This window comes from Plectrocnemia conspersa, unplaced genomic scaffold (genome assembly GCF_051122295.1).
Source record: "Plectrocnemia conspersa isolate PC_06_02 unplaced genomic scaffold, ASM5112229v1 ptg000009l, whole genome shotgun sequence".
NCBI classification, from domain to species: domain Eukaryota; kingdom Metazoa; phylum Arthropoda; class Insecta; order Trichoptera; family Polycentropodidae; genus Plectrocnemia; species Plectrocnemia conspersa.
The window spans coordinates 20,412,293-20,439,155 of record NW_028277173.1 but is presented as its reverse complement, the minus strand read 5'-3'; the positions used below and the strand labels follow the sequence as shown (position 1 = coordinate 20,439,155).

At 28.7% G+C, this 26,863-nt stretch overlaps 2 protein-coding genes and 1 long non-coding RNA gene across 10 annotated transcripts in view; all 3 read right to left on the bottom strand.

The window, feature by feature from the left end:
* Nucleotides 1-1,780: 1,780 nt before the first annotated feature.
* On the bottom strand, nucleotides 1,781-9,349 carry LOC148232194 (uncharacterized). 5 transcript variants are annotated; one of them, XR_015810748.1, is made up of 3 exons: nucleotides 9,314-9,349; nucleotides 3,090-3,137; nucleotides 1,781-3,022 (listed from the first exon to the last, which is right to left on the bottom strand). It is a non-coding gene; the product is annotated as an uncharacterized LOC148232194 (long non-coding RNA). The 5 variants fall into 5 exon arrangements; XR_015810745.1 differs by lacking the exon at nucleotides 9,314-9,349 and adding an exon at nucleotides 3,270-9,277; XR_015810746.1 differs by lacking the exon at nucleotides 9,314-9,349 and adding an exon at nucleotides 8,249-9,277.
* Nucleotides 9,350-10,005: 656 nt separating this feature from the next.
* Nucleotides 10,006-17,418, bottom strand: LOC148232193 (carbonic anhydrase 1-like). 4 transcript variants are annotated; one of them, XM_088192777.1, is made up of 11 exons: nucleotides 17,001-17,418; nucleotides 15,893-15,988; nucleotides 15,683-15,837; nucleotides 15,342-15,387; nucleotides 12,858-12,905; nucleotides 12,771-12,800; nucleotides 12,531-12,695; nucleotides 10,784-10,976; nucleotides 10,649-10,715; nucleotides 10,356-10,574; nucleotides 10,006-10,292 (listed from the first exon to the last, which is right to left on the bottom strand). In XM_088192777.1, the coding sequence occupies exons 2-11, from the start codon at nucleotides 15,942-15,944 to the stop codon at nucleotides 10,173-10,175; spliced, it is 1,095 nt and encodes a 364-aa protein (XP_088048903.1). In that variant the 5' UTR covers nucleotides 15,945-15,988; nucleotides 17,001-17,418; the 3' UTR covers nucleotides 10,006-10,172. The 4 variants fall into 4 exon arrangements, with proteins under 4 accessions (XP_088048903.1, XP_088048900.1, XP_088048901.1 ...); XM_088192774.1 differs by having other exon boundaries at nucleotides 15,893-16,008; nucleotides 17,001-17,417; XM_088192775.1 differs by lacking the exon at nucleotides 17,001-17,418 and adding an exon at nucleotides 16,792-16,938 and having other exon boundaries at nucleotides 15,893-16,008.
* A 2,924-nt stretch (nucleotides 17,419-20,342) lies between these two features.
* LOC148232192 (tachykinin-like peptides receptor 86C) overlaps nucleotides 20,343-26,863 on the bottom strand; it is an 88,068-nt gene continuing 81,547 nt past the window's right edge. The window contains exons 9-10 of the mRNA XM_088192438.1: nucleotides 21,792-21,925; nucleotides 20,343-21,091 (exon numbers count right to left, since the gene is read on the bottom strand). Coding sequence (XP_088048564.1) covers nucleotides 20,835-21,091; nucleotides 21,792-21,925 — 391 coding nt within the window. The 3' untranslated portion in view covers nucleotides 20,343-20,834. The remainder of the gene's footprint in view (nucleotides 21,092-21,791; nucleotides 21,926-26,863) is intronic.

The window sequence follows — 26,863 nt, the reverse complement described above, 5'->3', positions numbered from 1 at the left end:
AGTATTGTAGAAATTAGTAAATGCCATGTTATTTTCTAGTGTTTTTAAATTTTATTAAAATAAATTATAAATTAATACATCTTTATATTTAATGTGTTCAATCCTCTCTTAAAAATCTGAATCTTTAAAACTTACTAGCAAATTAATAAATAATAATTGAGCTCTGGTTGGCTTGGACGAAAGGCCAAAAATATTTTTTAGACTAACGGCAATATTGTCATATTCTACCTATAATTTTCATTTCTTTTCACGAAGCATGAGTCTCCTGGGTCACCCTTTATAAACGAAGGCGTTGTGGTCGCTTCACAAAAACTACAAAAAATCCCAAAGATGAACTATAGTTATGCGGAACAATACCCGTTGTATAGAAGTTTTGGTTACTGTGTGTGTTTATGGTTCGAAGTCTGCTGCGGCTAGGGATTCCAATCCCGGGCCAAAATTTTGACCCCGAGATTTCGGTATTGCAATTAGTCGATCCCGGGATCCCGGGACCAGTCCCGGGATAATTTTAATGTTATTTTATCGATAAAAATAATTTAAAATGAATAATACAATATATTTTTACATATGTTTTTTATAACGTACAATGTATAAAGTACGTATAATTTTAGTCTTGGGCTTAAAATAGAAAATAATATAATAAAAATTAAAAAGGGAAGTTCTTATATATTTATTTGAGAAGAAAAAAATGAACTTTTGACAATGTATGTACATATGTACATTCATAGACACAATTAATTGAAAACATTATTTTTAATAAAACTCACGAAGTAACATCAAAGCATCAAGTGTTTTATCATTTAGCCTTGATCTGATTTTGGTTCCTAAGCAGCCTGCTGCTGAAAAAGCACGTTCAGACTCACAGCCTCACAGATTCACAGATGACACGTGCAACTCGCGCAAGCTTGTACACGAAATATAACGATGTTGTCAATAATAATTCGATTGTGCTTGATAAATCAACCAATCCGAAAAATTCGGGATTATGTTTTATAATCCCGGGACTCATCGGGTATTGAAAATCGTTCGGGATCCCGGGATCCCGGGATTGGAATCCCTAGCTGCGGCTAATGTTTTCGTCGTTCTCGGGTGTTTTTAATATGATGTTTTGTTTTGGAGGTTTGTTTGTAAAGCACATTTTTTAAATTAACAATTACGTTTAATAGACTCTTTACATTGTAAGGGATCTATTAAACATAATTATTGTAAGGCTTACTAGATCAATTATTCTTTTTTAATAAGTTCACGATTTTTATTTTCATAACACTTGACTTAGCGAAATATATATAAAACTGGCTTCAAATTCCTGTTCTATTATTGATTATGCTACATTTTAATATTTAGTGTTGACCTAATTTAATTGAAATTTTAGTTTTTGGTACCGGATTATGTTTATGAATTTTTAAAGTAGAAGGGAATTTTTCTGTACAAATTTAACAATGCTTTTTACCTTTTTTATATGTTAATTTATATTATTATTAATAAAATCGATTATCAAATGCTGTATGAGTATTTTTTTGTAGTCGATTTTAACATTTATGTCTTGTAAAAAAATTGCCACAAAGTATAGATTCGTTATTATCTATGGTTTCGGTAATAAAATAAGCTTTTATGTGTTATTATTTACTGCTTTAAAATCTTCGCTGAACTAAAAACATTACTTTTATTATTATTTTATTGCAATCTACCAAGAAAAAGTGATATTATTTTAGTGTAAAATTATATCACTAGTACTATTTTTATTCATTTTAATGTAAAATTAAAGTACTGTATATAGTCATGTATATGTATATTTATTATAATACTTAAAAACTGTACATGATTAATGATTAATTTACAAATACAATAAATATAAATATTCCTTATAAATATATAGAAATATAGAAAGTATTGGTAATCAAATCAGTGATGAACTTTGCGTTTGCTGTATATTTGGACTTTTCTGTTGTCGAGTGGTTGTAGCTTCCTGTAATTGTAATTGTTCAACTAACTTTACGGAATACTTTGAGCTGTGAGCAACGTTAATGGTGAGTGGGTTTACATTGTAACTATAAAAAAATATTTTTTTATTTACGTCATTCTTGGTAATCGGAAGCGGGCTCATCATTATAATCCAACAAATAATGGAATAGCAAGGCGGAGCGGTCAAGGATCCTTGATATGTATAGAATCCATCAAAGAAACCTAATCCTAGATGCCCTAAAGGCAAAGCTTTTCTTTGTAATCTTTGTTTTCTAGCACTCAATATTAATTTTGCAAACTGGGTCATGCCGTGTGTTCAATATTTTGATAACTGAAATACCATTAATATATATGTGCTATCAAACTTATAATTTACAGACCATGAATATATACAATGAGTGAACTTCAAACAGTATTCCAACAACAACTAAAGTATCTTCTTCTTTTGAATTTACAGCGTCCATGTATGATCTTTAAGTAAGTAACAGTATATAATTAAAAAATAGTATAAGAATGGTATAAACATTCTATATAATATAATAATAACGAAAATTTAGAATTGTAGTGGATCAAGTGCAGCTCTATTGGCAATGCCTTGGAATTCAACGTGTGTTCCGATCCCTTTATATTGTCTCTACCCCAGAGTGCCAATGTATACTGGAAAAATTGTACACTCCACTGAGAGGTTCTCCTTCTAGGGTCGGAATCGAGAAGGAGTGCTTAAACGTTGTTCTGGCTTCAACTGGAATTATAATGAAATTATAACAATAAAATCTACTTTAGATTCAGAATAACATTAACTTGTGTGTCCATTGTTGTTTAAAATAAGGTCCTTAAAGTCGAAATAATTTTTCCAGCGTAGGTAACATCCATGCTGAATTTCTCGAGCTTTACCCTTATTCAAATTGATTGGTGATTGGTGATTGGTTGACATGCACTCTGGATATTTGATGTACCAATGTTTTTGATCTAAATATTTATCTTATGACAGTTTTAGGTAAGAAGGTTAGTGATTTAAATTTGTATACACCTTTGTAAGTCCACACAAATGGATGATGTTCTAAAAGCAAATACATTTTGTGTGAATTCTTTATTAATAATGTGCTACAATATTTTTATTTAAATACCTATTTTTGACATCAAATTGTTGTGATGCGAGTAACGCATTCAATGGTCTGAAATAAAAATGAATGGGTGTTAATATTTATATGATTAATATTTATTTATGGGCGTTAATATTTATATGATAAAAATGAATGGGTGTTAATATTTAAAGTAAAGCAAAAAAATCGTTTTCGCGGGTGTACCGATACGCCGACGCCGACAGGTGCGTCCTACCACCGGCGTCGATGCAACTTTTGAATCATGGCATACTAAGGCTTCGCCTCTTCCTGGCGTTGACAGTTCGGTATCGGCACAGGAGAAGCCGTCACTACCTCTTCAATCGGGAAGTCTCATTGATGTCCATATGAACAAAAGCATCGTTAAAGGACAGGAAATTCCGCTATTGCGTACTAATTATAAAATATACGATGGTTATTTAAAAATAATTTAGACGATAAATATGACGTGGAGCGTATTCTCTTTGGTACACCACCATTAAAATATCAGTACCATTACAAATACATATTATTGTCAGCAAAATTTTTTTAAATAAAATGTTTTACTTATTTCATATATTGGATTCTTACCTAATTCTAGTATTTTTTCTTCACTGAGTATTTTGTTGAAATACAAAACTGGTGTTTACCCTGTTTGTAACGCATTGGGCTAACGCCTGTCATGTTATAACGGAAGATTTAAAATAAATAAATAAATTTTATTGATCTGTGTATATTTTACAATTATATAAGCTATATTGGTAAACCTTTATCTACAAAATTTTACTCAAAAAATATGATTTTATATTCCATGCAATACAATTTTCCACTTCAAAGAATTTAAGCGAAGAAATAGAAATAAACAATATAATGTCGTTTCTTACCGATTCAGAATCTTTGTTTGACACAAAAAGGTTTTCCAAAGTCAATAAAGCCTCACTCAACAAGTTCCAATTTTCTACAGCCGAGTAAACTGTTTTGGGTTTACTATATCATGTTTCGTTTATTTTGTTTACTCACCTCTGGAGACACATATTAATATGCTTAAAGATATAAATATTAATTAGGAATTCATTGCTGTGAGTGATACACTAAATCAAAAGTGTATAATACGAATACATTTCTCGATCTACAAGTAATCATTGAATACTAAAGGAAAATGCTTTGCTTACATACATATATCGAAAAAAACAAATTTTCAATTAGTTATCGCAAAAATAATCGGCATTAATAGATTCAATGCACTTTAAGTAAATATTTTAGTTTTATAAATTTTTTTATATAATAACTTTTTCAACGATAAAAGTGTAAGCATTATATAAAAAACTAATTAAAAGTACTATATATTTTTAAATCGAACGTTTTATTATTATTTTATAAATCATATATTCCAAAAGAAACGCTGCATTAAATAAAGTATTAAAAATATGACCTCAATAATAAAAGTATTGATGAGAAATTTAATAGGAATGCTTTAAGCATTGTCTACTATACACGATTTATTCTAATTGCAATTAGAATGGTTAGGAAATTGTATGAATCTGAAAGCTATTATGATAAAAATGTAGCAATTATTTATAGGAAATTTGCATTACATTATATTGAATAACTGGGAAGTTGTTGAAATAGATAACTGGTTACATTTTGATGAGTATTTTTACAGTATACGAGTATAATAATTTATGACAGGTTACATAGTAGCTTTCACAATAAATATAAAAATAATATAAGGAGAAAGCCTTTGTATATTTTTTATAAGGCATCCTTTTGGAGAAACATTTTCGAATCAAATTTTCACGCCTTTATTCTGCTTGAAACTCTTTAAGTGGCAATTGTATGATGCAAACATACATAAAATTTTCATATGTAAAATTCATTACTATAAAGTACGTGACAATTTATTTTTATTACACCCATGATGACGTGTGAGATTTCTCACGTTTTGTTTCCAATTATATAAAGTTATTTAGTATTTGTCAGTGAGTGATGATTTTTGTTGAATTACAGGTGCTTTGGATGATATTGCGACATACAATTGACAACGAAAGAAAAATTATCTAATGGTAATTTTTTTCATCATGGCGAAGGCAAAGCGAATTGGGATTCTTTGAATGCATCTGTAGAATCCAGTCGAATTAGAATATGTTTTCTTAGACGTAGCTGTAACGTGAAGAGGGAAGCGGAAGTTCGGATGAACTGTTCAAATTGTGTATCCCAATTCAAAAGTAACTGGTGGATATTTTTGATCACAGTTCCTGTTAGAAGCGAATTTTAAATAAAAGTGAATGATGTGCCCTATGTACTGATATACTCTTGATTGATATGGAGGAAGTTTTTTTGGTTTCCAACGCACAGGGACGGCATTTCAGATTTTTACAGAAGGGGGAAGGGGAGGGACAAAAGTTGGTCAGTCGGTGATTCGTTTTTTAATGTTTCCATATTTTTAATATTCATAGTATTTTTCATTGATGACATGTATTTTTTTTAGCTAAATTCAAAGAGTTTAGAATCCACGTCAAAAGCAATAAAATCGTGCCGTCGCCGTCACGGGGGTAAACGCTTGCGTTTATATTAGGTCTTTTGTAACAATAATAAAAATTACAATAAATGAGAATAGAATAAAACAAATCTAAACCGAATTTTGCCCAATAGGAGAGCGCAAAAACAATTATCCCTTTCGAGAAGTTAAAAATCCACACTAAAAGCAATAAAATCGTGCCGTCGCCGTCACAGTGAGAACACTCAGTACCGAGCGTACCCACTCCAACGGCGCTAATGGCAGTTTTATTGCTTTTGACGTGGATTTTTGACTTCTGAAAAGTGATACTTGTTTTTGCGACCTCTTATTGACTAAAATTCGATTTGAATATACTTTGACCAATACTCTTTTATCAGAAGTCCATAGTAATATCAAATATAGTGCAGACAAACTCTGTAGCAATATGCGAGATACGACGTCTGTCTACTTTTTTTGGGTTATTTACCCCTGAGAGATGGGTTGGCTTAGTTTGTATTTTGGACTTCATCTAATGAAAGCGCTAAAACTATAATTCGTTTTAGAACTTTCATTAGGTTAGGTTTCGATTTGACTCAAATTGTGAGAGTTGAGAAACATTTTAGAGCAATCAGTTAAATTATATTTTCAGTGGTATTGGTGAAAGTGTATTTCGAATTCACTAGTGAAAATATAACTTTCACTGTAACATTTACATATACATCACATGTAAATAAATAATAATAAGTATATAAATGTATATATTAGGCGGCTTCCATAAATTATGTCACAGGATTTTCGTAAAATCTTAACCACCTCCTCCTCTATGTCACAAGGTATCACACCAAGCCAGACTCCCTCCCCCTGTACGTCACGTCACAGAATCAATATTATTTTGATTTACAAAGTCAACAATATCCTAGGTAGTATAAGAAATGTATTTGTGTGGAAGCGATGTCGCTGAATATTTTTTTCCCATGTTATATAAATAATAATAGAAAATATTTATAAGCATATATTGTAAATAAATCACACTCTGACACACTGGAGCGTAGTAAAATATACATTATGTTTATGTTTTAGGTAAACTGTTTTTGTTGAAAAATAAAATAAAAAAAAAAAATGCTTAGAACTCAGATATGTAATACATCAAAACTCCTCAGACCACCTTCCTGTGTTTTTTTTTACATTGGAGAATGAGGTTAAAGATATCCATAAAATTGTCTTTGACGACAATGCTAATTGGAAGGGTTTCAAGAGTATTGTCGAGTCCTGTATAGTGGCTAAGCATCAGCATTATGGCTCAGCGGACACCAAAACAATCGACGATGATATTCATTATTTATCAACAGTAATCAAACAAGCTAAAATATCAGCAGTATATACGCCAACACAAGCTAAAATATTACTAATAGCAAATGCACATAATCACATTGAACCTACCTTGTCGATTATTAAAAATAAATGAGAAAACATTGGCAAAAAAGAAGTATTCTCAATTAAAAACATTATTAATTTGGAAAATAATTAAATCGCTTGAAAATAAACGGTGCTAAGAGACATGTGCATTAAAATAAATACTTAAATTAGTTTACTATGACAAGTTTTTAATTTAACTGTTGGAGAGATTAGATGCGCTAGTCAGAATAGTGAACACCCCATGAATAACTTTTTGCAACTAATCTATTTAAAAGGAGGATTATATAAATTGGCATAAATGGTTAAATAGCTCGACGCATTATGGTCAAAGACACCAAGTGGTCACACATCCAAGTAGTGACCACACCAAATGCCGCTCAACTTTGGTTGTTGGCTAAACCAACGAAACGCTAATGCACAGTTTATTTATTTAAATGCACACATCATTCCTTTTAGTGCACACTACAAATAAAATGTTGCTAAATCTAATATTTTTATTTAACATATATATAATATTTATTTATTGCTATTTTTCTACTATTGTAATGCACAAACAAATCGTTTTATGGAACAATTATTTTATATATCGCTCAATTAATTTTTTTTCAAAAATAAAAACACAAAGTCCACCGTTAAAACTGAAAATATCATAGTTGATACGGATCAGGGCAAGGTAGAGATGTAAAGTGACGCTTTTTTCTGTATTGTATAAACTTACTTCAAAAAATAAATACTCTAAAAAAAATAGAAGGCTACGCGGTAGATAAAGATTTATTTCGCAAAATAAGCTCACGAGAAATGTTAAATGTATTTTAAAAGTCCTGGAATTAACAGATTAGATAAACACTTTTCTGTGATTTGCATTTATTACTTAACAAACATATTTAGCGCCTGCATATCTGTTGGGTATTTCTCAACCATTTAGAAAACCACTAAAATTCATCCGATAAAAAACCCGATAAGGATTCTAAAATTTTGATTAGTTAATTTATTACCGTCATTTCGTCAGTTTATTACCGTAATATAGTCAGCTTATTACCGTCATTTAGCAATTTATTGGAAAAAATAATCCTTATGCGTTTGGGGAATAAAATTATTAACAAACTTTTTGATTTCCACGAAAATAATTTAATGAAGCATATATGCGCTAATTTCAATATGAAAAAGAGTACAGGTCTTTTAATTTTAGGTATTGAAAAAATGATGATTTGCTTCATAAACTATACAAATACGAAACGCCATGTTGTTTCACTAAATAATGAACACTTGATACCACGGAAAATTCCAGCTAGAGTTCCTCAGTAAAGTTTGCTCGGGCCGTTTCTCTTTATCTTGTATTTGTGCGTTATCCCAAAAATAATAAATACGCTTTTATCTATGTACGCTGACGATACAGTTATTTTAACAAGTGCTTACAGTCTTAAACCAATCGTGAATAAATTACAAAAATGTTTTGAAATTCTAAGTAAATATTTTAAGAGGTGGAAACTTAAAATCAACCGTATTAAAACAGAAACAATTAATTTCACAAAACGTAGATAATCTGCCACCACCTCTCCTAAATGAAGAGGGTAGTAACGTAAAAAGGAAAACAAGCGTTATATACCTGGGCATACACCTGAACTTTAAACCTATTTTTTTATTATTTATTTTTAATACATGTAAAATATGAGCTAAAAATAGCAGAAATATCAGATATATACAATCTAGCTCGATCTTAAAATGAATTTAATAAACATATTTTGCAACATTCCTCTAAAGGATTTGTCGCTATTGCAGCCCTTTGACTAATAATTATTAGAAAGAGCACGATAATTATATTGTTTTTAAGTCCAGCAACACTATTTTTTCTAAATTACAAGTAATTAAAAATAAATCTATGCAAATAATATGTAATACACCTTTTTATACTAACCTTAAAAAAATGCATATTTGCCTTCAAATACCAACAATTAAAGAGCACTGTCATTTTCATACCAGAAAATAATATAAAAATATTTAGCGAAACCACACTAACCCACTAAGCACGTGTATCAGTGACAACGATAAACACAACATTAAATTTAAATATAAGCACAAATTACCAAAGCACATATTGCTTTAGAGGTTAAAGACAACATATCAATGGTTCCAGATCTTCAGTGAAGTGTACTAAAATTATCACATAATTTATTGTATTTTTTTCATATGTTTCTATTTCTTTTGTTTAAATTATAAAAGTTATTTTTTATTTTTCCTTTAAATTATAATCATTAACATATTATTTTATATTCTTATTTTTTATCAAATTTTAGCTAATAACTAATTGTAAACATGAAAAAAGTTATAAAAAAAATACTTGAGACGACCGGCTATTCTTCGAAGCAGAACGCACGAAAGGCTTTTACCAAATGTTGTAATGTAAATAATTATCTGAGAACCCACCTACCAGTGGCGATGTACAAGTTGTAACGCTAGTTGTAGTGGAGTAGGGTTCTCAATTATTCGCAGTTTTCAACTATTCAAATATTGAATATAAATTGGATGAAGTATTTGAATATTAAAAGAATAAAAGTATTTCAAAAAGCATTAATCAAAAAAAGGCCATGTCTACCTAATTCACATATGTATATTGACGTGTATGTGTATAATGTATTTCTTAAAAATAATAAATAATTTACCATATGTATTCCGTATATGCAAGTGTAGGTATAGGTTGATGCAGAATTAAGCTGATTCTAATAACATAAGAATGACCGAACTAAAGCTATAAAAAATAGTGTAAATTGAAACTGTTTTTCTGTGTTGCTGAGATGAAATGCAAACATCACTAGCGATGCTAAATAATTTTGGGCTACATAGCACGTCTTACAATCGCACTGAAAACGGCTCCCGTGTCTACAATGTTTTTATGGACACGTGTTCAATGTGCTAAAGAAAATTAAAAAAAATGTTGGAGTCGGTCAATTTTTTACGACATTAACTCCGACTCAAACTCCACATAAGCCATGGTTGTAACTCAAGGAAATTATTCGGTAATTAAAAAACATGTTTATATTTAGTACAATTTATTAATACAAATCACAGATAGTGTTAATGTAAATATGTACGAATAGTAGTAACTCTTAACATTAAAAAATAATTTAGGTCGCTTATAAATATATACAGGAACATATTTAAACATGTCAAAATAGAAAGGCTGTGGACTTTTTAGTTAATCAACGAAAGTGTCTGCAACTGTTGTATATGTGGACTTCTCTACGGTTGAGTGGTTGTACTGTCCTATAATTGTCTACTAGTGAGTGACCATCAACTTTTACGGCGCGGAACACTTTGAGCTGTGAACAACGTCAACGATGAATATATAATATTACAATTTACCTATAATAAATCATACTTACATCGTGTAGGGTTATCGGAAGTGGTTTCATCATTATAATCCAACGAACGATGGGATAACACGGAGGAGTGGTCAAGGAACCATCATATGTATAAAAGCCATCGGAAAAGCCTAGTCCCAGCTGACCTAATGGCAAAGCTCCTTTTTGCACTCCTTGGTTTCTAGCTTTCAACATTGAGCGTGTAAGTGAAGACATGCCAAGAGTGGGAAAACTTGATAACTGAAATACCGTTTATATAATTATTGAACGTAACTTTCAAAACACGCATTAAAGAATATATAAAGTGAGTGAACCTCGAACAAGATTCCAACGACAACTAAAGCATCTCGTTTTCCAGAAGCTATGGCGTGCGTAAGTGATCTGAAATTGAGCAATACCAAATTATAATATTTTTTTAGAAAATTGCAAACGCTTTAAATAATACTAACTTGAATTTAGAACTGTAGTGGATGATGTGCAATTCAATTGGTAATGCTTTTGAATTTAATGTGTGCTCTGATCCTTCTTCATTATTTCTACCCCAGTGCCAATGCATGCTGGCAAAGTTGTACACTCCCTTGAGAGGACCTCCTTCTAGTGTCGGAAGAGGAAAGAAGTTCGCAAACGTTGATTGGGCTTCAACTGTAAAACATATTGTATATCAGTAACGTGAGGTTCATATTGTACATGCGTTTGATGCGCCGTATACATAAATAATATTAACAGTAATAAGTAAATAAAAACTTTTATTTTTAAAATTTGCTAGTTTTATCGACGTAGCAGATTTGGCGAGAATTGAATTCGGTTTTTTAATCGCATGACTTGCGCATGCGCATTAGCGAGTCAGTATGCAGTTTAAGCGTACTTAGAATAGATGCGAGAATTTTATAATATAAATTTAATTTGCCAGCAATTATAATTAAATGATTAATAAATCAATTTTTACGAAGTGGTGACAATGATTTCCGATGATATGATGAATATTTATAGTGACAATTAAACAGAAATATTATTAAATTATGGCGATTTGTTAATATAATATTAGCACGATATATCAGTGGTATTTTCAGTAAGTATGAAACCATTTCAGAACGTATGCTATTATTTTTAATATTATTTGCCATAGCAGCCACCTTTAATTTAATTGTTTAGTGAATTTTGAGCAATTTTCTATAAATGCTAAAATTTATTATAAATTTTAGTGAAATCGCAAAATATGCAAATAGATAAATCGTAAAATATACAAAAAGTATTTAAAAGGTTCTGTTGATAATTATACCAGATTTAGCGGTGTTTGCTTAAATGCTATATTTTTAATACATTTTTAATACTCGTTTTCTACAGTTTCAGTTTCCCAGTAAACTATTAGTTTCAGGATATATGTTTTCTTTCTTTTGGAAAGTATCTATAGGCTCTAGTTTACATCACTTGAAGGTTGGCCATTCTAAATTTGTCAGTACATTCCCACATAAAACAATGTGAGTATGGATTAAATCAAAATAGACGGCCTTAAATATAGCACCTGACAAAATACCTTGAAATGTATTTAAAATTTCAATATTTTTGACTGTATTATATATCCTAATTAATATTGAAAAGTGAGACCTTCAGCGATTCGACTAAGATATTTTGTTGTGTCCTTACGTTCTATGTTCTCATCATTAATCGATTGCATATTTGATTACCGGTCTCTTCAATGAACGTCACGATAAAATATCATAGTGTCATCTGCATTCAACTTTATTTTTGTTCGTCATTAATATAAATATTAGAAATACAAAAGGTACAAAAATAGAACTCTATCTAACATAATACAGTCTAAGGGAAACTTCTAAATTGATACATTTATATAACGGTCGCAGATATAACTTTACGATAGATCCATAAATATACCAAATAAACACTAAACTTTATATATTGGGTAATTTTATAAAGCTATATTAATTTTGTGAAGATCTAATCTGTTATAAAGTTGGAATGCTTATATGAGTCTATAGTTATGGTAGTCTATTTTTGACCTTTCACCCTCATGGCATAACTTTACTGATCTTAAAACAATCAGGAAATGTACCCATCCTTATAAATCTAGTATTTTTTTACGATTCAATTTTTATTCATGTGTGTGTAACAGTATATTTAAAAAGTATTCTATAGTTATTTGTCCCTAATCACTACACTCGAATATAACATATTTACTTGTGTGTCCAGTGTTGTTCAAAATCAGGAACTTGTTGTTTAAATAATTGCTCCAATGAAGGCAATCTCCGTGACGAATTACTTTGGCTTCTCTTTTAATCAAATCAATAGGTGACTGATTGACACCGCCGCACGCTGGATATTTGATATACCAATCTTTTTGATCTAAATTGTATTTTTATATTAGTTTATGATTAAGAACGTGATGATTTATATTACGTAAAATATCAAAAAATATACTTTCATGAGTCCAATCGGGTTTTTCATCCTCTGAAAGTAAATAATGTGTCAATAAAAAAAAATGCTACAATATATTTATTTTATTACCTGTTATTGACAGTAACCCGTTGTTTCTTAAATGTCGTGAAAAGTGTTCTGAAACATAATAAAAAATATTTTTTATAGTGAATAGCTTCTTAATATTATACATATTTTTAGACTTGTTTAAGAGTTTCCTTTGATATAAATTACTTGAAGTTTATCTTACATTATCGGCTTTAACTAGGCCTTATGCTAATTTAAAGTTGCTTCAAGTAGGGCTGTAAACCCTAACACGAGTTGCGAGAGAATGCAAGATACAGGAGTTATGTGTTTGACGCGTGAGCTATTAACAGTAGAAGAAAATTCGCTGTCAAGAAACTGACAGCTGACACATCCTGTGAGGCTTACGTTGAATGGCTTTCAGGTCACGAAAATGTGAAAGTTGTCAGAAAAAACGACTGTTTGAAATGTCTTTAAAAATAATATTAGGGGTCGGTATATCGTATACAATGTATACGTATAGCTGTATATATTTATATTAATTAACTTCTGATTATATAATAATTTTTTTTATTAAATGCGTGCGAAATAACGTTCGAAATTCTACTGATAAATAAGAAAAATGTTTGATACTGTCCAAAAGTATAATGTCATCAAATTTTAAATTGTCACTTTAGCGAGGAAGTCTTATGTAGTTCATCTAAAATATGACCATTTAATATATTTGGGTTACTATGACATTAAATTATTAAGTAAAACATTCTTAAAACATTTTGTGTACATCTAAGATAAAATTAATAATACAGTATATAATATGTCTTAAGTTCGAGGCTTGACAAAAGCATAAATCACACGATAAAAGAGCTGATGTTTATAGTTTGAAGTAATGTTTAAAATTTTTAATAATTGTCGAAAATAAATCTGATAGGAATATACGGAGTATGCAATAATTTTATAGCATAAACGCTATGTCAGAGTCTGACGTGCATGTATTGTAATATTATGTAAATGTATACTCAGATGAAACAAAACGCTAATTTGTATAATTGTATGCAAATGTATGCATATGAATGCAAGAAGATGACTACTTGTTGATAAAATGTACGAAAAGGGCAATACCTTGGCAAAAGCAGGTTTGTTCAGATGCAATAATTAATTCATGGGTTTATTTTAAAAGATGTTTGGATAGCAGAATAAATACATTTATTAAGAATTAAAACGCAAGGTATTTATAAATAATTAAGAAAAAATATAAAGTTACATTTAAAATGTAAGGGAATAAATTACCAATATTATTAGTTTAAGTGCTAAAATTTCACATTAAGTGAACTATGAAAATATTATTACGAAAGCGCTTTCTCTTATTGTACTAATAACTTATAGAATTGCAGCAATATTTTATTTCCATATGCATATATACCTGAATATATATGCATGTAAATATGCAATATATAATCTGAACATACATATGTATGTATTCTTAGATTGGTTATTGTTGTGAATCTTGATTTGTATTTTGCTCAGTTTAACGTAACATAGTATAAATTTTAATATATGTATTATAGATATATTTATGTTGGGTCTTAATGGTTTGTAAGTGCATGAGTGATCTTTAAAAATATTGACAAATCATCAGTAGGTACCATAATGTTACATGCTTCAACAAAACACTTTTATAGCATCTAATAAAAAATCAAATAATAATATATTATGATCTTATCTAGTCATTAGTACACTAATCGATAAGCAATCATTACCGTTAGAAAGTAAGTTCCTTACTATCAGTAGCACGTGACCGTGACAGCTTCCTAAGAATATGCATTGACACAATTTCGGTGCTACTTTAATTTCGCAATTTCCTATTTTATTTATATAAATATTTAAGAACTAAAAATATTTACTAAATGAATTGCTAAACGTAAATGTAATTTGTGATTTTTCTTAAGTTATGCGTAAAAAAGTATGGTTACAAATCTTCAGATAAATGTACGTAAATTAGCACTTAACCTATTATTTATTTATTATCTCTTTCTTGTAAAATGTTTTTCGATATTTATCTTAAGTTATAATCACCAAAGTTTTATTTTATGTTTTATTATATTGTAGCTGATAATAAAATTGTAAATACGTAAATGGGTATAAACCAGTAAAATGTATTGTAAAATAAATTTGCTGCAAAATAAACTAATATATTTAAAATATGTAAAAAATTCTACATACTATGTATTGGTTCATAAGTAAATAGTATAGTAAAACCTCTATTAAATCACACAAATTGCATTTTCACACAACCTCTATTAAATCACATAAGAAATTATATGCACTTTTTATAAATTTAATCAAATTTTTGCTTTAAATAAAATGATGCAATATAATAAACTATAATATTTTAAAATGTGTTAGTGAAGTTTGGTAATATTTGACTAAGATTTGTTATAAATAAAATATAAATTTTAAGCTAAATTTTTATAATATAAAATATTTACAAACTTATCTAAACTTGATATTAATTTAGTGTAAAGTTAATTGAAAATATTAAATAATTCTAACCTTCTTTTGATGTATTCTCTTCACTGGATTTCTCTTCATGAGAATTCTGTAAAAATTAAAAATAACATTTAAAAATCTAATTTTGATTACTTATGTTACATTGTAGTGAATAAATAATATATTTGCAGCATCATGCATTAAAGCTTTCCTATAATACATAATACTCACATAATTGGTTACATATTTTTCTGGATTCGTAAACATTTTACAACTCCACGAACCACACCAAGCTGTGGTATCTACATCGATAAAATTCTACATACAAAATATTGTAAAATAATATTCTTCACTTCGATGAATTTCAACAAGGAAATGTAAATAAATACATGGAAGACCCTTACCGATTCAGAATTTTTTCTTGAGGCAAAATCAGGAAACTCGAAGTTCCTGAGTGGATCAAGTTTTTCTAGAGCGTCCTTCAAATTCAGACCGATATTTTTCGTCCGAGTCAATATATCCTTGCCCAGCAAGTCCAAATTTTCTACGGCTAATTGAGCTGTTTTTGGTTTAATATATCATGTTTTGATGAATTATTTATTTTGTTTACTTACCATTAGAGACGCATAGTATGCTTAAAGAGAGCAATATAATTTTGGGATCCATTGCTGGTAACGATACACAAGTATAGTATGAATACGATGCTCGTCCTACAAGTAACGATTGAAGACTGTAAAGGTAACAATTTTTACTTAAGTATATTGCGTAACACATAAAAGAAAGCTGAAGCTTATCGCGAAAATAATTAATTCAAATGATTACGAAAAACTCAACATTGAAATAGTACTTTTCATGTAAAATATTTTCGTTTTATTTTCTCAAAAACAATTTACATAAACATGTGTATTTTTATTATAATAATATATTATATTTTGTACATTATAACATTATTTCGTACGTCTTAAATGTATCATGATTTTAAATGATAAGATGTTTGTAATCAATATGTTTTATATTAAAAATAATATTTTTAATAAAAAAATTTTGCAAAAATATTGAATTTCGCAAAAATTTTTTATACAATTTTAATCAAAGAATTTATATATAAATATGCTTTGTAGTAAAGAATATATTAAAATTGAAATAAAATATATATTAAATGTTCCGTGTCTTGTGTTTGGCATGTCCATTAGAAACAATTGGTTTTGTAACACATATTAAAATAATTACTATATGTTTATAAAATAATATGGGAAATCCTGACTGTGAAATAGTTTTTAATAATAATTATACCAAACATTACGTAATATGATTTAAATAAATAACACGCGATCGTTGTATTCACGGCATACTTTACATATTATTACTATATATTATTATTGTTAAAACTCTACATTTGTTGCACTATACATTCATTAGCCGATTTAATAACATTACATATGATCTTAAACGGCAATCGATTTGATGAACGAATGTTTTTAACATAATTTTTAATACATTGTTAAATATTTACCATGTATTTTTACAAAAATATATATTTAATTAATTTAATTTAATTGCAAATAAAACGATAACAACATGTTGCAACGGAACGAGTAACGCGTGCTCAAGTTTGCGCGCGACTGAACGCCATTTTAATGAACTTGATCGAGTGCCGGTGATTATTGCGTGTCTATTATTAATGCATTTAATAAAAAAATGTTAAATAACAACAATAATTACGTGATATTATACGATTTGTATTTATAAGGTACAATTTTGCGGTAGTTGTGTGCTGATCGTAAGCGAAACGTTTCTGTTGGATTGACAAAATGGTGCGAAAGCACTGTTTTATATACGGTTTGAATTGTATTTGTGTTATCACTACGTAAGAATAGTAAGCTCGTATTAGATAATTTTATTTCGTGTACACGGTACACAGTCATTATATTATATTTTATCAACAACTTTTAATTAGGACGTCGCCTTTTATCGAATTCCTGATTAAAAATTAAAATTCGGCAGTCATACTAATATATAATACAATCTCGCTTTCCATTTTCTCGTTATTTATTTCTAATTATTATTAATTGGCAATGAATACTGCAAGTTTGGTTCTAAGCATTCATTCATTATAAATGGATGTTCTAAAAATGTTATACATAGCTACTCTAAATTAAATTTAGAAAATCTTTCTTTATTAAAAAATAAAGAACTGGGTTTGCACAATACATTTAAAAAATTAAATACTACATAATTTTTTTTATTCGTCTAAGCATTATTAAAGTATAGTATATATTATAATATATAAAGAATACTTATCTGAAAGACGTTGATGATTTTATTCTATGACGCAACGATATATCATTGTTGTGAAACGAAAAGTGTCAACATTGATCGCTTTTTGCTTCTCTTCCGTAAGAGAGACGTAAATCCCTTGGCATACTGTTGTTTATTAAAGCGCGTATCGAAAACCCTTTTTCTATATGTGTTTTTACTATTATTAAGCTTATTTCCCAAACAAAGATATCTCAAAGGGTTAAGATGAAATATATTATATTTTTTGCAATATCTGAAAAAAACATGTAACCGAATTTATTCACTAAACATGACTCATAAAAACTTAAATATACTGAAAGTTCAAGATATTTTAGAATCTGCTGTATTAGTCAAAGAAACATATGTAGTTATATAACGATATTTTTTTGAAAGTAATTTTTGTACAACTTTATATGTTATATATGTACATATATTTACCATAATAATGAAAACTATTTGTATTTACTATTTGTGCTTAAATTAAAATGATTCGAATACATCCAGTGGTTAATAAGGATATTTAGAATTTAAAACTATTTTTTATGTTGTTGTTTTTTAGTATTAGGTTGCTAGTAATGATGTTCATATTATTTATTAAATTTTAATTTTTTTATTAAGTTTGCTTCGACTTGTGCTATAAGAAAATGATAAGTGAACAGCATAAAATGTTCTTAAATTGAACAGTGCTTTTAGTTTTAAGAAAGCAGTGCTGTGAGGTTCAATAATGAATTCATGGAAATGATAAGGATTTGATTTCAATGATAAACCGCATCATAAAAATACATTGCGTTTGGTCTGCGCTTAGTATAATCCACCACACAATTTTGAATCATGGAGAAACTATTACAGTTGAGAATCGATAAAAATGCACCATGTTTAGTCCCCGTTCTTGTCTATCAAAAAGGTCCAATTCTTTTCCACGACAATGCCCGACAAAAATGAACAAGTTGGGCTATGAAATATTTCAATCTCGACATTAACTTTTATGTAGAATAAATAATAAATTGTCAATTTTATTGATTATTAAATGTATTTGTATTTAAAGGTCATAAACTGAATATATTATCCTAGCAACCTAATATTAAATATATATTTTAATGTTAGTTATTTAATTTGCAAAGATTTTCAAATCTGTTCTATCTTAACTTTTGCAAGTAAATGGAAAAATGTGGTTTCCGCAATAAAAAAACGATAGATATGTAGAATAACATTTATCAAAAATTTGACCGCAATAATTAAAATCTTATTGAGAAATTTAATAGGAATGTTTTAAGCATTGTTGCTACCCGTATACCCGCTCGAGTCAATTATAGCAATTAAAAGAATTTATGAATCTGGATTGAAGTTATTATGATAAAAAATGTAGCAATTAGTTATAGTATTATAATGACGTTTGTATGAAAATGTATTGAATAGTCTGAAAAGACAACAACTGGCCCTAATTCGATGGATATTTTACTGTGCAAGAATAATTTATTACACAGGTTAGGTTTCGTAGGTACATAGTAGCTTTCACAATAAATATAAATAAAAATAAAGATAAAAGGATATTCTTTTGTATATATTATTTAAGGCATCCTTTTCGAAAATATTTTTGAATCATTTTAAATCGAATTTTCCCTTTCGTTTTGCTTGAAATATGGGACAAAACTCATGGAGTGGCCCTCGTATAATACAAACATAAATAGTTTATGGCGTTTTCCCCATGTAAAATTCATCACACTAAAATACGCGTAAAGTTTCTTCTCGGAATATTTTTTACATCAATGACGACGTGTGATATATTTTGTCCATTATTGCCCATAAAATCAATTCTTATATATCAATATAGTTTTTCTAAGTATTCACATGCTATTTTACCTATCATAAAACATTATCGCCGTAGAAAAACATTCTAAGTATAAGTGAATACATTTTACTTATAGTTTGATTGTATATTAAAATATTTTAATTAACAAAAAATATTTTTTGACATTCGAATTAAATATGTCGTAGAAAGTACCAATTATTGCAGTATTATATAAAAGGACATTAGTTAAAAAATCTTCAGCCTTTACTATATTACAGTTAACTGCGTACAAAAAGTCTTGGTTAATAATTTATGTAAAACATTAAATTGTATCCAGATTCTCTTTCACCCCTAGCAATTATGGATAGAGACGACCCTATAACGAGCAAAGTTTTAATTCGTGTTTTTAACAATATATACTTGAAAAATTATATTTTATTCATTTTTATTTATAATAACTTGATATTTTTAGTATTATTAAAAATAAAATAATAACGCTATATTATCTTAACAAAAATTAACTATTAATATTTTATCATCATATTTACTAGATTGAAAGTCTTTGAAAGTATTTAAGATATACATTTCCATAGATTTTTATTTTATTAATTTTTTAAGATTGTAACATCAATTATCAATTATTAAAACCATTTCTAATATGTAATAAAAAAATACTATCTGTAGATAAACTCAGCTATTATTGTCACAAAAGCCAGTTAAATAATAGAATAAATAGTAAGACTTCTAAGATATAACGTAAAAAATAATTTGCACAAGTGTTATTTGCGATATGATTTTTTTATGCTCATTACAAAGAAATTTTTTTAAATAGCAAAAACGGTTTATAGATATTAGCGTTATCAAAAATTATCAAGTGTTTTTCATGTGGTTGATATTTACTTTCTCCAAATAGTCTAAAAGTATTGTTTTTATAATTAGGATTTTTATATAATTTGGAGTCAAAATATATTTTGTAGTTTTTGGAAAGAGCCGTTAATTATTTAGGTGATTTTAAAATGATCACCAAAAGACCTCCATTTGTTATTTATTAGTATATGAAAGAAAACTAGCTATAGATTTTGCTGTTTTAGAAAGTAAAGAAATGTATAATTTAATTCTGTATCAATTTATTGTATAAGCTGCATCGTTAGGGGATAGAATTTTTTCAATGACAAATTTCTCAGCCTCTGAAAATAAAAATTGTAAATACGTTATTTTCTCGTCAAAAAAAGACTACTGCAAAAAATATATAGTAATATGATACTAAAAATGGTATTTCTGAAAATATTTGCTTTCTATTTTTAAATATTAATATCAGCCACTTCATGAAAAGCAATATTCGGTTATTATTATATCCTTTACATTAAGCTATTTAATAAGTTTCAAAGACTCTCAACTTAGTTTAAAAATAATTTCTTTTTATAGATGTAGTAACTTCTCTGCCTTTAAATACGTTAGTCTAATTTTGTTTAAACACGACTGGTGAGGTTGAATTTGACTTTGACGTCTTGGTCAGCGGAGTGTAAACAACAATTGTTGGGTCGGTCGTATTTGTAGAGGTCTTGCTGGGGAAATCGAACTCTGTGCGATTCTTTTCGATATAATAAGCCTCCCTCACGGTTAGACTGCACCCTCGGCCCCATCGGCAGCCCCTGGCTCACACTGTACCTTGTATCGCACGTCTGCGTGCTTAGGTTGTTTCCTACTTTGTAATCTTCTGCGGCACCTGAAAAGGCAATCCCAATTACGGTTATGTTGCCAAGGTTGTAAATACGACAAGACAAAAAAGATCATTCAATTCATCGGCTAAATAGGACTCCAATGTTTCACATAGTCGATAATTATAGAATAGATTTTTCTGTACAAATATAATAATTATTTTATAAAATTAATATGTTACAAACATGTTCAATTTTAAACTGTGTTTGAAGATTAAAGAAAATAAAAATAAAAAGTAAAGATACAAGGTTAGTAAAGGTAATTTTTTAAATAGGTTAGCAAAAAAAAAAAAAAATACAGCAACGTTGTGATTAAAGTGTGTGCTTAAAATTATACAAGATTCGTTTTTTATGTGCGAAAGGAGAATCTGCTACTAACTAACTTGCGCTTTCAAAGACATATATAATCATTTTAAGCACATACTGTCCGGTAAACTTTGCCTTAGAAATTTGCTTATATCTGTATTAGCCTTCTATCTTTACTTTTCAAACATCTCTCGTATAATATGAAAAGGGTACAATTATATCCGTAACCTTAATATGAAGATAGTTATATGTGCTAGTCAAATGTGAAAATATAATACACAGTAAATATGTTATATAAAACCAACTTTAATCTCGTTTAATTTAAAATAATGTTATGATTATGGATTAGGAAAAAAAAACTATTGAATAAGACTTTTGGTAATTACGTTAATGAGTAAAAACCTGATCTGGATCTCGATCCCGAGTTAGAGTGCCTGTCGGCCAACTGGGGTGATTCTACGGCCAAATTTTTTGTCGTTTTCCTCTTAATGTATCCATGCCAGCCGCAAATGGCCTTTTTGAAATAGCTCCTAAATCTGAAAGTTAACAAAAAACACATATTGCTAAATATATACTAAAATATTATATAAAATTAAAAGTAAGCGAGGTTTGGGGCTATAATTTAATGTCGGCAATGTTTAGAAACTTTATCGTTAGCGGAGCTTTGGGGAAATCTCAAAAAGCTCCCATTTGATGCGTTCGTATAAAATATTAAGAGCCAACAGATTAAGGACGCTCTCCACAGCAAACGTGACAATGTTAAAGGACGTAGTAATATATTTATGGTACACAGGATTAACACGTTGTTAGACGGTAAAATTAAAACCGTTCCTCGTAAAATGCGTAGTTAAAACATTTATAAGACATAAAAAGCACAAAGCGCAAAAATTATTTGTACATAATTTTGTATATAAAAATCTGTAGATTTATATAAAAAAATAAAATGAAACATGATTTTAATTATGCATATATTAAAACCAGTAATGTACTCATTAAAAAATCAACGGAGAATACATATTTTTTTACTATTTATCACCCATTGGAAAAACACAGCAAGATCTATTTTTCGTGGTCAATAAACTAAAAAAATAATCAAGTTATGTTTTTGAAAAAAACAGAAATGACAATCTTACATACTTTATTAAATTTAGATATTATCTTTTTAATAATAAATAATTATGTTCTCTTTGAGATGCTTAATTGTTCAATACCTCTAACAATTTATAGAGCGCAAGTGTAACAATAATTAATAGTAGCACCGGATGTTTATGCGCGACAATTCACATCCCTTCGCAAATAAATTAATTTATATAATGAAGTTTCATATAAATATAATATAGTGTGACAATATAACTTCCTGTATATTAAAATATTTTTTTATATAACAATCAAGGGCATATGTTATCAGAAACATTTCCAAGATTTTTTTTATTATGAATAACTTTGCTTTCACATTTAATAATAATTATATATTTATTAAAATAAAGTATGTACAAGTTAAACCAAACAGTTTAAAGCTTAAATTATAAATACATCTTCGCGTGCTATTTTTTTGACTTCGAGTGCTGAAATGCTGGAAATAATTTCCGGCTTTTCAGATTTATTCGACAGTATTACTCCTACGAGCTACCTAAAATGTGTTTGCGGTCGACGTTTTGGTTACCCCTGATATACAGCATTAGTCTCGGAACCATTTTGTATACTCGCTTTTCAATGGTATAATTAAGCTTAAACCGTAATTTTATAGCTAGCTACAAAGACTTTTGTCACCACTACGAATTTCTCTTCTATCGTGTAATTTGAAAGTACAATCTACTATTTGTAATTCTGCAATTAATTTGCTATTTTTAAATATAAAATATAAAATCGAATATAATATAAATATATTAAAACCGAATATACTTATTTAATTATTTTGTAAATTATATATGAAGATGATTTAATAATAAATATGATTTATTCATTGACTTTCAATAAATTCATTAAGCCCATTTTAAATATGTACATATGTACACGAATTTCAACATTCAATTATAAGAGAATTTTTTTATAAAGTCTGATTCACTTCCGGTGGGTAGAAAAAGAAGGAATTGGCAACATTTTTTTGTAGTATAAAATTTCAATGTATATAAAAAATCTACATAATTGTATTAATGGTTTATTGATACGACAGTTGTTCGTGAATGCATGAAAAAACGTTTTATAACTAGATATATGTGTATCATACTAAAACGCGGGCGACCGCAAATAGTTAGGCAGGTAACTGGTCGACCGCGATCGACCACGATCGACTGGCCATTCATTATTTATTTATACTTTCAATTACGTAATGTTCTGCAAACTGCGTCGCTCTTACTCAAAAGTGAGACACAGACACAAACTAATAAGCCTTGGTCTAATCATTGAAACATTATATCATCGATTTATTTAAAATATAAGTCACTATAATTTTTTGTTTTGAAGTATATCTTTTTAACGTTTATATATGTGAGAACTTTTATATTTTATTATTTACCTCAAAAAACTTTATTAATATTTTATAATTAAATATTCACACTCAATGATAGATACTTATTTATTTATATTAATTCTATTTAACTAATAAATTTACCTAAAAAATATTTAGAAACCAAATAAATTTATGTTAATGTTAATTAAAAAAATTATATCTGTAGGTATTATTAAATATAATATATAAATTATACATATTTAAAAATACCTATGGATATATAATTTTTGTATTTTAAAATGAACAATTGTTAACAATCTGTAATACGGAATTTCTTCTCCAGGGTATAGGAAAGATTTATTGCGGTCGTCTATAGTGTACGCACAATAAACGACTTGGCATAGTCGAACCATTTTGTGAAATGGTAATAATGATTAAAGTGAAAGAAATCTTTAATAATTTTATGCGTGTATGTACTATGTTGCGTAGTTACGATTTTTTTATAATAAATATAATGTAAAAATTAAGTGAAAAAAAGATTGCTTAAATCTATTGTGGATACAATAGATTTGAGCAACCAACAGCACCAGCATTGAACTAACTAATAATTAAATAGCCCTGGTTCATGATCAAAAGATATTTTTAAAATAAAACAAGAGCTTATCTCAATATAGCCTAAATATTGAGCTCATGGCTGCTCTCTGGTCTGAAAATTGAAGGTGAGCTCAGTAGTCCAAAGATAGACTGAGAATGATCAATTCAAATCTAAATCCAAATGTTTTATCTAAAGCAGGTTATTGGCTTTTATTTCCAAAACCTCAACCACTAAGAGAAGAAAAAGATCCTCTGTTAATTCGTTTTGTTTATAAAAAAAAAATTAACCAAAAACACTGCGTCAATTGCGACTTTCCTTTAATTTATTTTTTAATTGATTCCTAAAGTATTCATCAGCCAGGGAGCCATTTTATCTAATGATCTATTTACATATTTTATGCTGCAGCTGTGTTTTAAAAATGTGCCGTTTTAATGCAATTCGTTAATGGTCAGTTGTTTTTGTCGAATATGACGTTAACGTGAAGCAAATTCTTTTTGTTGTCGCCCCTTGTATTAGCTGGCAAAATATGTAAACTTTGCGGCATTGTTCTTAGAGGTATCGATTATACTCAAAAATACATAATCATGATATTTAAGAGTATATTTTTTATAGTAAAGTACATTTCTTATGATCCATAGGCTTCGTTATACTTTTATTAACGATTGCGTCAATCATTTTTAAAGTACACCTATGTTAGTGCTATTTTATTATCGTAGCGTATTATAAACACCACAAAGCTATTATGCCTATTCTTACTGTTATAAGGTTTTGGAAGTAGTGAAGCATTATAAAATTGAAATGGTGAGCAAATATATTATTTTACATGGGTATACATAAGCTACTTGCGAGTCAAATAATAGGAAGTCAAAGTCAAACATTATTTTTAGAAAAGGGCTCGTTAACGGACTAGTTTAAATATATTTATTTATTTATTTAAATTGTTATTAGCATAAAATATTATCTCTATATTGCTAATATGTGTAAGAAAAGATCTGAAATTTATTTTAACCAGGTATTACATAAACAATTATCACAGTTTGATAATAATTCAAGCACAAAAATATTTGTACAGAATTGTTTAAGCAAATCAGTACAGTTTATTATTTACCGAAACTATTCATTTTTTGTTAATTAAATAATGTGTATCAATATATGTGTATCAAATAAATAATTTCTCGAGTTTCCAAAACAATAAATAAATCATTTTTATCTCCTTCTGGTTCGGTTTCATCTAACTAGGGAAAAATAGGGTTGGTTGTCCGGCATAGCGTGAGCGTTCGTTAAATAAAATGTTCTAAAATCCTATTCGATTAGAAAAACATTGCGTTTGTGGAGCCTAGAATCAAACGTATTAATAATACGCAAAAGCCAATCAATAATACGCAGAGGACCGCATTGCACAAAGAAATGTATTGAGTGTTATTATATTCGAGTGAGAAAGCAATTACGGACATAGTTTTAATAAAGAAGTAACTTTCATGATGTACCACCAATTTAAGCAAAAATTTGTAATTAATCCAAATAAAAAGTAACCCCAAATAATTTGTTTACTAAATCTAGATATTTGATAGATCGTTTATGCCGATTTTAGTTAATGGCGTAGCTGGGGTGAGGGGCGGGGACTGCCCCGGGCGGCACTTGCTTGTGAGCGGCACTTTCGCGATGGAAGGACCGTTAGTGTGATATGGTTCTTAAACTGAATGCGCTTAAGAATATATATCTACAAATAGCAAAGAGCTTAATTGAATATGTTAAAACAATAATACTGCTGATTTTATAACCCGTATAAACATATTTTTGGTTGGCCCAAAAGTTACACTAGATTCTAATAGCCATTAATATATTTCATTAAACTGTTTTAAATATTTTTTATATGTATATAATATGTGAAGGGTATGAGTTTGGGGGGTTTGTTTTGGCATATTAAAAATATGCATTAAGCTACAGATTTTTATGAAGGTCAGATTTTGTATTAGATGATTATATCTAGGGGGTGGGGCGACAAAGTCAATAATCAATGATCACCCAGGGCGGCATAAACCGTACTAAGCCACTGGCCATAGCTTTACACAATGAAATCTACAAGTCATTATGTTGCTTAATTGAACTCTAGGCGATTCATGGTGATGGCTTGGCTGGACTAATTTAAGGATAAAGACTTATCGTCCTGTGTCATCTGTTTGTATTCACCAAGTTCAGGGCAAACCAATTGTGTATTTTCAAGTCAAAAGTAAAGTTGTAGGGCAAATGAGAAATAATTTTACTTGAGTTTATTTTAGTTTGAGTAAGCATTTTAAGGTGAATTGTGCATGGTTCATTGTGAATCAAACGTATGTAATATATTATAAGCAAATAATTTTAACACGCTATATGTTATATTAGGGTTACAACTGCATCGGTCTAGTTAAGCGTTCATGAAAAAGTGGCTAT